The sequence below is a fragment of the Glycine soja genome, chromosome 4 (assembly GCF_004193775.1).
Source record: "Glycine soja cultivar W05 chromosome 4, ASM419377v2, whole genome shotgun sequence".
In the NCBI taxonomy this organism is placed as follows: Eukaryota; Viridiplantae; Streptophyta; class Magnoliopsida; order Fabales; family Fabaceae; genus Glycine; species Glycine soja.
In genome coordinates, this window is record NC_041005.1 from 12,230,919 (window position 1) to 12,245,044 (window position 14,126).

Here is a 14,126-nt window from a genome sequence, read left to right on the forward strand (position 1 = left end):
AGCTTCCACTAGAAGCTAGAGGAGACTGCAGTTAAATAACTGCAGCTCCTTATAATACTCTAAATATAGCCCCCCCCCAAAACCAAAAAAAAAAACTCAAATGAGGTTTAGACTTTGGAGGAGGCTCAAGGATATTGAGTTTGGATCTCAAGAAAACAAATCTGGTTGAAGATAGAGCTTTGGTCAAGGCATCTGCCCACTAATCAATGGCAGGAATGTGGTTGACTTGCAGCTTCTTAGCTAGAACTTTCTCCCGAACAAAGAAAATATCGATTTCCATGTGCTTTGTCCTGGAGTGAAGAACAGGGTTATGAGTGATGGCAACAGCACTTTGATTGCCACAGAAAATTGCTGGAGTAGTGAAAGGAACAGATAGTTCAGTCAGAAGAGTTTGAATCCCCACTACTTGAGCTGTGGCTTGTGCTAGGCTTCGATACTTAGCCTCAATACTTGATCTTGCAACAATTAGACCACCAAGATATAAGATTAGGGCCAAAATAAATAGCAGCTCCTGAAGTAGATCTGTGACCATCAGGGTCAGAAGCCCAGTCTGCATCACAAAAGGCCTTAATGGGAATGGGAATTCCAGGAGTAGCCGCTTTGAGAAGTAGGCCATGGTGTAAAGAGCCTTTGAGATACCTGAGAATTCTTTTCACTGCTGTCCAGTGAGATTCAAGAGGGTTGGCCATGAATTGACAGACTTTGTTTACAGCAAAACTTAGTTCAGGTCTGGTTATAGTGGAGTATTGAAGAGCTCCAACTACTGATCTATAAAGAGTAGGATCTGAGAAGAGGTCTGCTCCTGTTTTAGTAAGCTTGCATCTAGAAACCATTGGGGAAGCAATAGATTCAGCCTCAGCCATTTTAGTTTTCTGTAGGAGATCTCTTATATATTTGCCTCGAGTTAGAAGAATAGAGCCATCAGTTAGGGTCTTCACTTCAATTCCCAAAAAAATAATCCAGTTTCTCAAGTTGTTTAAGGGAAAAATTAGAGTGAAATTTGACAGTGAACTGCTGGACTAAATTGACAGAACTGCCAGTGATTATAATATCATCAGCATACACCAAAAGATAGACGATATGAGAGGTATCTTTGAAGACAAAAAGAGATGAATCACACTTGCTTGCAGAAAAGCCAAGATGCAAGAGTGTAGATTTTAGTCTATCAAATCACTGTCGTGGTGCTTGTTTGAGCCCATATAGAGCCTTATTCAATTTACAAACAAGAGAAAGATTGGGATTTTCAAATCCAGGGGCTGCTAAATATAGATAGTTTCCTCTAGAAAGCCATTTAAGAAGGCATTGTTTACATCAAGTTGAAAAAGTTCCCACTTAGTGGTTAGGGCCAGGGTGAGAATCAACCTTACTGTAACAGGGGAAAAGGTTTTGTTGAAATCAAAACCAGCCACTAGATGAAATCCTTTTGCTACCAGTCTAGCTTTGTATTTATTAACAGTCCCATCTGCATTTTCTTTGACCCTGAACACCCATTTGCAACCCACTGCTTTCCTATTGGGTGGAAGAGAAACCAAATCCCAGGTCTTGTTATTCATCAGTTCCTCATATTCTTGTTTCATTGCATTAAACCATTTTGAATCAGCCAAAGCCTGCTTCACAGATTTGGGTTCACAGTGAGCAAGTAACAAGGTTGGATTAAGTCTTGGTAAATGAATTCCAGACTTTGATCTTAAACTACTTAATAGGTTTTTTTAATTCTTGTGCAATTATCTTTTTTTTTTTTGGTCAGCAAAAGTAGATATATTATATATATTAATGAAAGCAGTACAAGTGATACTGATTTACAAATAGCCTAGCATCAATGAGAGTAGACCTATGGTTAGCTAATACAATATACAGAATAAGTATTAGAGAACCAAAGATCTGGCTATTAGCTAGGTAACCACCCAACCTCAAAACTGTACATTTTATATACTATTCCCCCCTTGAGTACAAAAAACATCCCAAATACTGCTAGACCATGAGTGAAATGGGATATCAAATCCTCTTTCCAGGTTTTTAAACCAGGTCTAGCAGAAGAATAATGCATCCTCCATCAATTTATGACCATTAAAGCTTTCATTTAGGAATACAATCCTATTCCTATGATGCCAAGTACACCAAGTGAGTGCAATTCACCAACTCTGCCATCGTTGACCCCTAAAACCATCAGAATTACAATTAGAAAATTGAAGGAAATGGTTTTTCGGAGTTTCTGAAAATGCCCCCACAGTATTTATCCACGACATCGACTCTCACCACAACAGCAAGACTTTATCACAACTGGAAAATAAATGAGATGCATCCTCCTCATGACTTCTGCAAAAAGAGCAGCTAGCATCATTGATTTCCACGACTCTGTTGAGAAGTATATAAGCATTTCCGACTGAATACTTCCCACTTGAATCACCTCCCCAAGTCCAAGTGACTTGTTGCTGCACTTGTACTACCAAACCCTGTATATCATCCATAAAATTTGCAGTTGTAACTATTTCTCCCTCTACAAAAAACCTCCTCCACTGCAGTTGTCATTCCCAACCTGCATTTCTTGTTATCCCCATTCGTTGAATATATTGTTGAGAAATCTGGTACAGTCTTGGATACTTCTCCTTCAGCGACATTCCCTCCTCCTTCCAATCATCTTCCCAAAACAACACTTTTGAACCAGAACCTACTTTCCATTTTATGTTGTTATTAAACCAGCTCCCTTCCTCCGCTTGATTGCAAATGAAGCTTAGGTCCCTCCACCATATAGATTCTCTGTTAGATTTTCTTGTCTCATCCAAATTCCGCCAACCTCCTTATTTTGAATTCAGAACTTGTGCCCACAACTCACCTTGATGATGAAACAAGTTCCAACACCATTTCCCAAGTAAAGCATAGTTGAACTTTCTCAAATCCCTGATACCCAGGCCCTCTGCCTCCTTTGGCATACATGTTGTTCCCCAACTCACCCAGGAAATCTTCTTCTGATCTGGGTTTCCTCCCCACAAGAACCACATCTGTAGCTTTACCAACCTGTCTACCATCTTCTTTGGCACCCTGAAAAAAGAAAAGTAGAAAATTGGGATCCAGTTCAAGACTGACTTTATCAAAATCACTCTTCCCTCGAAAGAAAGATATTTTTTTCCACTTTGACAATTTTCTCTCACATTTTTTTAACTACTGCATCCCATGTCTCACTACACCTTGGGTTTGCCCCAATAGGGATACCCAAATAAGAAAAGGGTGCTTGCAACCTTCTGCAATTCAAGTAGCTGGCAGCATTGTTAATCCAACCTTCTGCAATACCAAGTGAACTTTCAACCCCACACAAAGCACATCCTCAACCTCTAATTCAGCAATCCAATCATTAAACTCCTTTACAATACTCTCATCTTGCATCCTTTGAGAAATCCCCACTCTTTTTGATGGTCTTCTAACATTGTTAAAGTCTCCTAATATACTCCATAGCTCCCCTATATTTGCAGTTCTTAGCTGTCTGATTTGTTTCCACAGATTTCTTTTCAGAACTATATCGCACGGCGAGTAAATGTTTACAATTATCACTTTTGCACCATCTGCTGCCCATGCCCCTTTCAGGTAAATGAAACCATTTCCCCTCATCTTTTTTTCTACTTTAAATGCTTCCTCATTCCAAATGCAAAGTAGTCCTCCAGCACTATTACATGCTGGCTGCATCTTCCAACTAACACCATAGTTACCCCACAAAGCCAGGCATACATTGTTTTCTATGACTTCCTTCTTGGTTTCTTGTAAACATAACACATCTACTTTTTCTTTTGTCTCCAATTTTTTGATTGATGCCCACTTTATCCCCCTCCCCAACCCCCTTATGTTGTATGTTATAATCTTTCATTAATCAACCTCATTGCTTCCCATCCTCTGAACCTCTCCCATATCCCTTTCTTCCATGCCAACCATTATACCCACCATTATCTCTTCCTGGTCACAGCAAGTAACTCCCAGTTGTTTTGCCACCTCCCAATTGCTAGCTACTTCTTTGACCAACTCACGGTTTGTTGGGCTCGAGGCTGACTTCAATGACACTGTTATATGGTTTTCCATGTGCCTTTCCTCCCAACCCGCAATCTCCTTCAGCCCACTTCCTCTAGGTATTTTTGTTGGTGTCTGTTGCCTGTTTTGATTAGTATTATTTTCCTTTCCATTAGGACTGCTGGTCTGCATTTTATTTTCCTCATGGATCCCATTTATTTCCTTGGGCCCACATTCCTTTTTGCACCTCCTGTTTCTTGAATATAGTTTCCAATTAGGGTCAGACCCTTTCTCACCAAGCTAGGAATGGAGTGTTGCTAGGTGCACCCAGCATTATTGCTGGTGCACCCAGCATTCTATAAAAATGACGAAATTGCCCTTGCTTAGTTTTCCTCTTACAGATCAAGTTGATCTGTAAGTTACGGATCAACTTGATCCGGAAGTCTCTTACGGATCAACTTGATCCGTAAGTCACTTCCGGATCAAGTTACGGATCAACTTGATCCGTAAGAAGACAAATAATAATTTATTAACTACATATTTAAAGATATTGTTTAAGGTTATTTTATACATATTAATAAAAATCAATAAATACATAGAAGATAATAATAATTTTATAAAATTAATATTATCATCATTAATTTATTTTTATTTTTATAATTAATCATATCATTATTAATATTATAAAGAATATAAAAAAATAATTAGTATTATATTAAAAATTAAAATACTAACTACTTTATAATATATTTTTTTACATGATCATTAGTATAAGTGGGAAAATAGTAATTATAAGAGAATTTAAAAATATTAGTACGTTATATAAAATAAGGATCTTGGATAACGAATGATGTCCATTTTTTGTTTATTTTTTTTACACCCTTTTCAACTTCTTTATTTCAATTATATTTAAATTTATATTTTAAATTATTTTTTATTAGTTGGTAAACTAAGTTAACTAGACCATTTATAATAATTTAACACGCGTGTATATAGACACAAATGGAATACACAGTCAATGAAAATAAATAAAACTAACATTAATAATGAAAATAAATAAAACCAACAATACTCATGAAATAAGTTCATGTACAATATCTGTATATACAAGGAATATCAATATAAAATATGTACATAAACTACGCCTGATCAGTGCGCCGCCTGCGTCTACACTTAACGTATACTAGATGGTCCTGTGTCACACTCCTGGCCAATCTGAGACATTCTTCAATCACCTCATGTGTCGATGAGCCAGGCGTGACCACCCCTAGACTCAGATGGCACTCCAACCTTTTAGCAATGTCATCACAAACTTCCTGTTACATACAAAACAAACTGATTACATAAATTATTATGCAAATATTGAGGTAAATGACGTAAATTATTAGTATTACTTACCACTGCATGTCTAGGCTCCTCCGCAGATGTGGACGATGCTCCTGGCTCCGGCACGTGAGGGATATCCGTCTGCGGGGCCTGAGGGACGACTCGGGGCTGCGGGGCGTGACCATGAGGCAGAGGATCTAATGTGTGGCCTGGTGTCATGAAAGGATGAGAGATGCGGAAGAACCAGTCGATGTAGTCACTGAAACATGCCCCTGACACAACGCACACCTCACCTGCTGGTACGATATGATCCTCGTAGTGCATCCACCTGTTGTGTATATTATCATACGAGACCCATGAATCGATAGGAGGAGCAGGAATGGTCTGCGTGTAGCCAAACTGCCGCACGACCCTCTCCGGTCGGTAATAAACAGCAACAGGCCCCAGCGCAAGAGATCGAAATAGCATGATTTGATGTGGAAGTCTCGGACCTCCTGATGCTCTCCATAAGGGATCCAACAGACATCCAGAATCCGGAGTCGGTACAGGCACTCCCTGTACGACGGCGTGCGAATGCTCGTCACGGTCTTCTTCGTCGCAATCCACCTGTACGCATGCGGAGAAGCCTCGTCGTAGTCCTAATCAGCGGTGGACTCCGCGACCGAGGGAAAGTGCTCTTAAATTCAGCACTACAGATGTAACATTAAAATTATAAACATTAATAATGAAAGTGTAACAAAATTTAAAGTTGAACATTGTTTAGCCTGAATGAATGAAAAACATATTTGTTACCTGCAGCAGTGTGATGTAACTGCCAAGCTGTCGACTGTGGCTCATAGATGCGTCGTTCAGCTGGTCGTACATATGAACCAGAGCAGCCACTCCCCAGGCGTACCTCTCTGTCATACTGAGATCACGAAGGGCCTCCAAGTAGACAACATGGACATTGGTTGCACTCTTGTTAGCAAACAGAGTGCAACCCAGTAGGTGAAGAAGATATGCGCGAGTCGCAACTGTCCAATGACCTGCCTGGCATCGGCGCTCATATATAACACGTACTCATTGCAGGCGTACGTACGGTCCGCGACACTGGACTGTCTCAGCCCTAGCAGACTCTGGAGAGACCATCAACAAGTCCACCAGCATTTGAACCGCATCGTCCACGTGCAAGGGCTCAAATGCGTGTAAGTCGCCAATAACGGGAAGATGGAGAAGAGAGGAGACGTCATCCAATGTGATGGTGAGCTCTCCCACCGGGAGATGAAAACTAGACGTCTCCCGGTACCACCGCTCCACAAACGCGGACAAAAATTCCCAATCGCCGGTGTCTACCGAACACGCGATCAGAGGACTTAGTCCTGTACCAGCAACAAATCCCTCAATGGCAGGGACAGGCCTACCTAAACTGTTGACCTTCCTCCCATGAGAGGATAGCTTCAATTCAAGACGCTCCTGAATTGAAGTATAAAGGAACGCAAAATTCGTTAAAATCATCATTTAAAGGAAAACTAATTACAAGTAACTAAAATTAAATAGTATAAATACCTCTCCCGTCCATACGTTGCAAGCAACGTGATCTGCATACAGGGTCAACACGGATGGGTCGCTCGGACCACCCGGAAATCCCTAATGCGCGTCCTCAGCAGGCTCTGCGCCTGTGTCTGCAGGAATGTCCTCTACAGCAGTTGGTGCCTCCATCGGGTCATCCTGAACATCAGGCGCAGGGATGACTGGCTCATCGACGTGATCCGCAGTCACAGCGACTCGCTGCCTCCGTGCGGATGCAGTAGGCCGTCGACGCTGCGGAGCATCATCGGAATCATCACGATCTCCTCTGTCCAGACCTCTGCCAGTGACCTGGCCTAAGGCACGACCTAATCCTCTAGTACTAACCATGATCTGCAAATGAGTACCGCAAAATCCATCACTCATTTCATTTTCTCAAATTTCAAGCATTTGGTTAACTCAATTCAATTACTCTAATGGCCACTTGTTGTTTTATCATATGTTTTACTTATTAGAGAGAAACTTGCTGAGCTTTATGAATCTGACAAACAATTGTCAACAACATCTCAAATGCTTAGTGGTATTGACCTTTATTCAGGAAGGTGTTGTTTTGTGGTCAACAACATCTCAAATATGTGTGGATAAACAAACTAAGCATAAACAATGGTCAACAACATCTCAAGTGCTTAGTGGTATTGACCTTGATTCAGCAAGGTGTTGTTTTGTGATCAACAACATCTCAAATTAGTGTGGATAAACAAACTAAGCATAAACAATGGTCAACAACATCTCAAATGCTTAGTGGTATTGACCTTGATTCAACAAGGTGTTGTTTTGGGGTCAACAACATCTCAAATGTGTGTGGATAAACAAACTAAGCATAAACAATGGTCAACAACATCTCAAATGCTTAGTGGGAAACTTGCTGAGCTTTATGAATCTGAGAAACAATTATTCATGATGGAATGATGTGTGTGGATAAACGTAATAGAATCAAACCAAGATTGATGTGTTTGATGTGTGTGGATAAACGAAAATTAGGAATTAATGCTAAGATAGTGTTTGATGTGTGTGGATAAACGAAATAGAATCAAAATATACCATTTCTCAACACAATATTGTGTTTTATTCTATTTTTATGATTGACCAAAGCTAGAATAGAACCCATTAGAGGATTGAGTGAAGGAATAAAATAGCTAACTTGAACAAGTGCAGAAGAAGACTTAAATTCTTACTAAAATGTACAAATTTGGATGACTCTAATAGAAGTAACCCACTACTTTAAACTAATTCAATTGCCATAACATGTTCACTTCATTATGATATCAATGTCAATTCCCTCCCTTGTTGGCTATCACAACTAGGACCATTCTTTGTTATACTGCTTGTGACAATTCCATCTAAGAACAATATATATTAATATATAGAACAATATTGATGTTCAGTCTGAAATAGAAATAAGAACAGCTAGTAAAAGTTGCAATCATTATAGGATTTGGATTAATTGTTCTCCTAACCCTCATAAAACTTTCTCTCTAAATGTTTTCTATATACACTAATTGATTGTCCTTATAACATTCTATCTAGAAATAATCCACATTGACCAATATGTTTTTGTTGACCAGTTCTATAAAAAGTTAATAATGCTAGTCTTAAATATGTTGTGAACGTTGAAATTGAAGTTAGTAGTGTGACCACCGGATAATGAATGTTTTCTCCTTTTAAGACATGAATAAAATTCATTGTCTTTGTTCAAAGCAAAGGAGGTTGGGCTGCTTTTTGAAGAATGAAATGATTGCAGGCCTTTGAGCTTTAGAGGGAGCAAAAGAAATTCATAGACATTAGGCAGGTGAGTTAGGTGAAGCAATGATTTCTCATTTTCCTTTTTCTCTCAAGGATCAACATTTAATCAAGTTTTAGGGATTTGTCCTAATCATGTTACTTTTGAACTTAATTTGCTGAGGTTGTCTAGGTGTTTGAATCAGTTTTCCGATACCATATTCAGTTCTAAGTGGCAATTACATCAAAGTCAATTACATATTCGCATTAAATCAAATTGAAACAGTAGATATTCTCCAAAATGACAATATTTATCAAATATTTAGCATACATTCAAAGCTGGTCCTAATAACCAAAATTCCTAATTTAAAAAAAAACTCACAATGTATCAAATAATTGACAATTTTTCAAATAAAATGAAGCTGTGAGTAGTTTACGGATCAAGTGATCCGTAAACTACTTAATATGCTTTACGGATCACTTGATCCGTAAACAACCCAGCAACTTCCCGACAACGTTTTCCGTTATCGCCGGCAAAAATAAAAATGCGAATGACAAACTTACCTCGAAGAAGTAGAAACGCGAAGAAGAAGCACAAACGCGAAGACCCACCCCACAAACGCGAAGACCCACACCTTCCTCCTAAACACGGCAACAATGGCGACGATGGTGGCGAAGAAGATTGGCGGCGAAGAAGAAGAAGAATGAAGAAGCTGCGCGGGAGGAAGAAGAAAACTGAAGAAGCAGAACCGTTGGAGGAAGAAGAAGAGCGTGCATGGGAGAGAGAGAGGCGAGAGAGTTATTTTTAAAAAAAAAACACTAAGGACTTAAAGGACTTTTTACCATAATTGCTAGGTGCACCAGCAAAACTACTGGGTGCACCTAGCAGCACTCGAGTGGAAAACAGCAGCAGGCCTATTTTTACCAGAGCCCAACTATTTTTCTGTGTGGCTTTGTCTCTGAACAGTGTTTTTTAAATTGTTTCCCGTAATTGAACAAGCCTTTTCTCTCTCCTCTGACACATCATGTACCTGTACCTCCTTTAATTCAAAATTCTGATTCATGAGTGGGCCCCTTTCTTCCCAATGTTTTCCATTGTCATCTCTACTTTCAGTCTTCTCTCCACCAATCACAACACTACCTTCTATTGCGTCAACCTTATTGTCCTTTTCACCTGATATCTTCCCCCTTTGCTGTTGCTTTCCATATTTCCCTGCTGGGACCCGAGTTGGTATCTGTACTCCATCAAAAAAGTGTATTGTAGCATCCCCAAGTCTGGGAACACTGTCACTGGACCTTAGATTGGTGGGTCCACATATCAATGGTTCCTGGTTATTGTCCATTGGTTCCTTTTCATTGCATTGACCACCAGACCAAAGGTTCTTCTCCCTGTTTCTCGTTTGTTCACCCTTCTCCACACCCACCACCTGGGTATCATCGGAGACTCCGACGTGCAGTGTTTTACCCGACAGCAAGCTCATCTCCTCACCACTTTCATCTGAAGATATTTCGTCTGATGACCCTTCTAAGTACCCCCTATTGCATCTGCATCTTTTTAAACTATAACATGTCTCCTCAACAATATGGACTACATTGTCAACCTCGTTAATGGACACTAGCACATTGTGGTTGATTGTTGGATGCCACGGTGTTTTCAGTAGCATTCGTGCTTGTCCAGGCGTTTGAGATCTTCAACGCGTCATCAAAGTCCACCACTTCTCCCACTCCCACCGTTATCTTCTTGATATTCTCCAGGTCCCATGCATGTAATGGAATTCCTCAGCACAGAACCCAAACCAGCCTGAAACCAGTCCTCGAATTTGGGCTCCATTTCTCCAATGAGTGGAACATGGACAACTCACTGTCATCTTCTTCCCTGCATATTTTCTCTGCTTTTTTGTCAGTGAGACCCATGAGTAACACCATATCATCACCAAGGTATTTTGGCTTAATATCCTCCCCTCCATCCCACAAAAATTCTTCCTCCAATCTGTTGAACATTGACAAGTTCCTTAATCTGCCTACCCACGTGCCGTTGAACCATTTCCTCTTCTCCATGGATATTGTTAGCCAAATTGATGAATGGGAAGGCTTTATCGTCGCCTGAACACCTGTCGAAGGTCATCTCTTCTCTTTTGTTTTGCTACCTGTCACTGTCGCATACGAGACCGGCAATGTCTGTCGGTGAGTATAATTTTCCTGTTTTCCTCCTTTCGCTGGTGTTTGTGCTGTTATCTCCTTGTCTTTGCCATTAGCTCTGTCTACCTGCATATCCCTGAATGACCCCTGCTTATATTGATCCTTCTTGTGGAGTATCTTCGTCGTCTTCCCCTTCCATCCATGTTTCGGGAGGTTAGCATGTATTTTAAGGCCACTTATACTCAAATTATCCATCTGTCGCTCCAGTTTCTGGACATCATCAACACCTTTGAACCTCACAAAACCATATCTCCTTCCACTGTTATTTCTTTTCTAGTTCCTTTTCCCCAATATCCTCTGGGAATTGCGTGAAGTAGAAGAAACTCGCATCTGGTGCGTCCCTTCAGTTTTTCTGCCTCCCTTCCCCTCGTCTTGCTGCCACTATCGTTGCAGTATGTTGCTGGTACCCTTTCCCGCCTAGTGGAGACTAGGTGTCTCAATTACCCTCTCTTCGCTCTCTCACTTGCTCACACTCTCCCTCTCCCTCTCCCTCTCTCTCTCTCTCTGTCTTGTGCAATTATCTTAAACGGAAGATATTTTAAATCAGAGGAAATACTTTGGTGTCAACTACTGTGGCATTGTAATGCATGTAGAATTTTCTATCAGCCCAGAACTTGTGGCTTTAACTTTGAACCTCAACCTTCTTGTATTATTCAGGTTTCCCATCTCCCTTGACTTGTAAATTGTGCATCTTTTTATGTAGTGAAAATTGCAGATATTTATAATGTTCTCACATTTGTCATTGTGAACCTTGCCCTTAGGGAGCTGTTGGATTGGCAATATGGGTTCCCTCAGTGACAAACCAGGTGAAGGGGAGTCAGACACCTGATTCAAGTAAATCAGCAAGAGGATATTCTCCAATTTCACATGCTGGAGATGATAATGAGGATAACTGGAGACAAGCCAATGATGGGAATGATTTAGAACTCAGTATTGTTGGAGATGGCACAGATCTTGAACCAATTGATACGGAACTGCTTCTGGACAATCTTCAGGTTGAGAAAAGATTCTTCACATTTCCTTTTGATGATTGGCATTTTGTCCATCTTACGTTGTTAACTCTGCAGCATGTTGATTTCCTTTTTTTTGTATCCGTAAACTCTGTTGTGTTGAGGTCCTTGATGCTATTATTATTGGTTTACAGGTTTCCCGGGCCATGTCAAAACAATATCTGAAGGTTTTGTCATCTTTAACTCTGAAAGATGCAATGAAATGCATGCATGACAGCCAGCAGAAGTGTGTGCTGGTAGTTGATAAAGAAGATTTTCTAGAAGGAATATTGACATGTGGTGACGTTAAAAGGTGTCTGTCCCAGAAGTCTAATGACACTTTGAAGAGCGATTCAGGGATTTTGGATGTATGTAAAAAATGCCCCTGCTATTTATATTCAAGAACCATGTCTGTTTGCAAATTGTTTTAGAACCAGTTGTTTTCTATAATTCATGAAATAAAAAAACAATTTTTGGCAAGAAACTGTATTCGGAATAATTTTTAGCAACATGAACCAACTGTTTTCTAGAGTTTGGTCTAGCAAGAACAGAATTGCTACTATCTTTTTTCTTTTGAAGTAATAAACAACGCTTTGATGAATGGATTTTAAATGTACCATTGAGAAATTACACTACCAAAATTCATGTCTGGATCTTCATGCCATACTGCTAGGATAGAATTGTCATTAATTTTTTATTGTCTGTATTTGTAGAATGTGGGTTTTGGCTTAACTCAACTTCAAAAGTTAGCTCTTAAGGTGAGGGTTACCCCCAGTCGATGTGGGACTTGGATTTTTTTCAATACACCCCCTCACGTCCAACATTTTTAGGCTTGGTGCGTGGATAACATGGTGGACGACCTTTTCAATGGATCTAGGATAGGTTCTGATATCATCTTAGAATGCGGATTTGTGTCTAACTCAACCCCAAAAGCTAGCTCTTCGGATGAGGGTTGTCCCCACTTATATACTTTATCTTGTCACTATATCTAGTCGATGTGGGACTTGGATTTTTTCCAATAGTATTCCATTGCTGCCAGTCTCCTCTAAATCTCTAATGATAATTCAAATTGGATATTTTACAGGCAAACACATGCCTCGTTTCCTCTGTTTGTACTCGAGGGATGACCTATCGTGGACAAGAGCGAGGAATTTTAACCTGCTATCCAAATACTAGTTTGGCTATGGCCAAAGAGTTGATGGAGGCCAAGGGCATTAAGCAATTACCAGTGGTTAAACGTGGTGGAGATCACAGTAGAGAAATGAAGAGGAGAATTGTTGGTCTTCTTCATTATGATGCACTATGGCAATTCCTCAGGTTTTTCTTAGAATCCGATACTTGTTTATTTTACTCTCACACAACACCAAATCTGGGTTTCTCTTTTCAGCTTCTAAAATGCCTTTTAGCTCTTTACTTTTATTTCAGTGACTACTTTTTTTTCCACTGCAAACTAAAAGTACTTATGGAGAAGTTTATCCAAACAGACCTAAAATAAATACTTTTGTCTAAAGTCTCAATTGCCTTCTTAAGTTTTGATCTCATCATTCTGATGGCAATGTCTAAGAACAATTTGTAGCCAAGTAATTATTGTTTCCATTCATATTTCCTTTGTTGATAAAACGTTTATGTGCAGGAAAGAGATTAATCTCCAGCAAATAGCCCATCAAAATAGAACAGATAAAAATTTGGCTGTGATAACAACAAATGGGCACTAGTTCTGTGGTCAATCTTTTTTGTTGCTCTTATGAAGGAAATAGTGAGGTTGTAGCAACAAGCTCTTTTTTGTTGCTCTTATGAAGGAAATAGTGAGGTTGTAGCAACTAGCTCCTTGGTTGCCTTCAAAAGTGAGACTATTAATTCATGTATATTCTAGTGCCAAAATATTGGTTATTTGATAAGGAAGAAAATACAAGTTAAGATCATCAAGTCTAAATCATAACATGATATTCTTTTGCATAATTTAGGACACTGCAGCGTGAAAAGTAACTCTAAGAAGCAAAAGACTACAGAATACAATGGGAAATAAAAAAGTGTTTAAACACTGAAATTCGTTCCTTTTGTAATTCTATTCTTTCCTCAACGCAAGACTTTTTTATACAAAGCAAAAACATACGCCTTAATTTCGAGACCATTATCATTTTTATGAAAATTCTGTTATGCCATGGTTCATCTTGTGAAGTTGCACAAGTCATTCATATGATGGGGGGATTTCATCTCTCCAATATTCATATATTATTTTTTAGAATTCAATAGTGAAATATGGTTGATTGAAACATGTTAAAAGGTTGTACATATTGGAGATGCAACAAGCGCTTCCCAAGTCTCTATTTCTCT

General features: G+C 39.5%; 1 protein-coding gene across 3 annotated transcripts in view; it reads left to right on the forward strand.

Moving 5' to 3' along the window:
* The window catches only part of LOC114409362 (chloride channel protein CLC-f-like), a 28,640-nt gene extending 14,793 nt beyond the window's left edge, over positions 1-13,847 (forward strand). Inside the window, exons 6-10 of one of the 3 annotated variants that reach the window (XM_028372790.1) lie at positions 11,565-11,798; positions 11,948-12,160; positions 12,506-12,550; positions 12,877-13,109; positions 13,426-13,847. In XM_028372790.1, coding sequence (XP_028228591.1) covers positions 11,565-11,798; positions 11,948-12,160; positions 12,506-12,550; positions 12,877-13,109; positions 13,426-13,507 — 807 coding nt within the window. In that variant the 3' untranslated portion in view covers positions 13,508-13,847. Of the gene's footprint in view, positions 1-11,564; positions 11,799-11,947; positions 12,161-12,505; positions 12,551-12,622; positions 12,744-12,876; positions 13,110-13,425 lie in introns of those variants that run through there. The other 2 variants (XM_028372792.1, XM_028372791.1) reach the window with 2 other exon arrangements.
* The last annotated feature ends 279 nt before the right edge of the window (positions 13,848-14,126 follow it).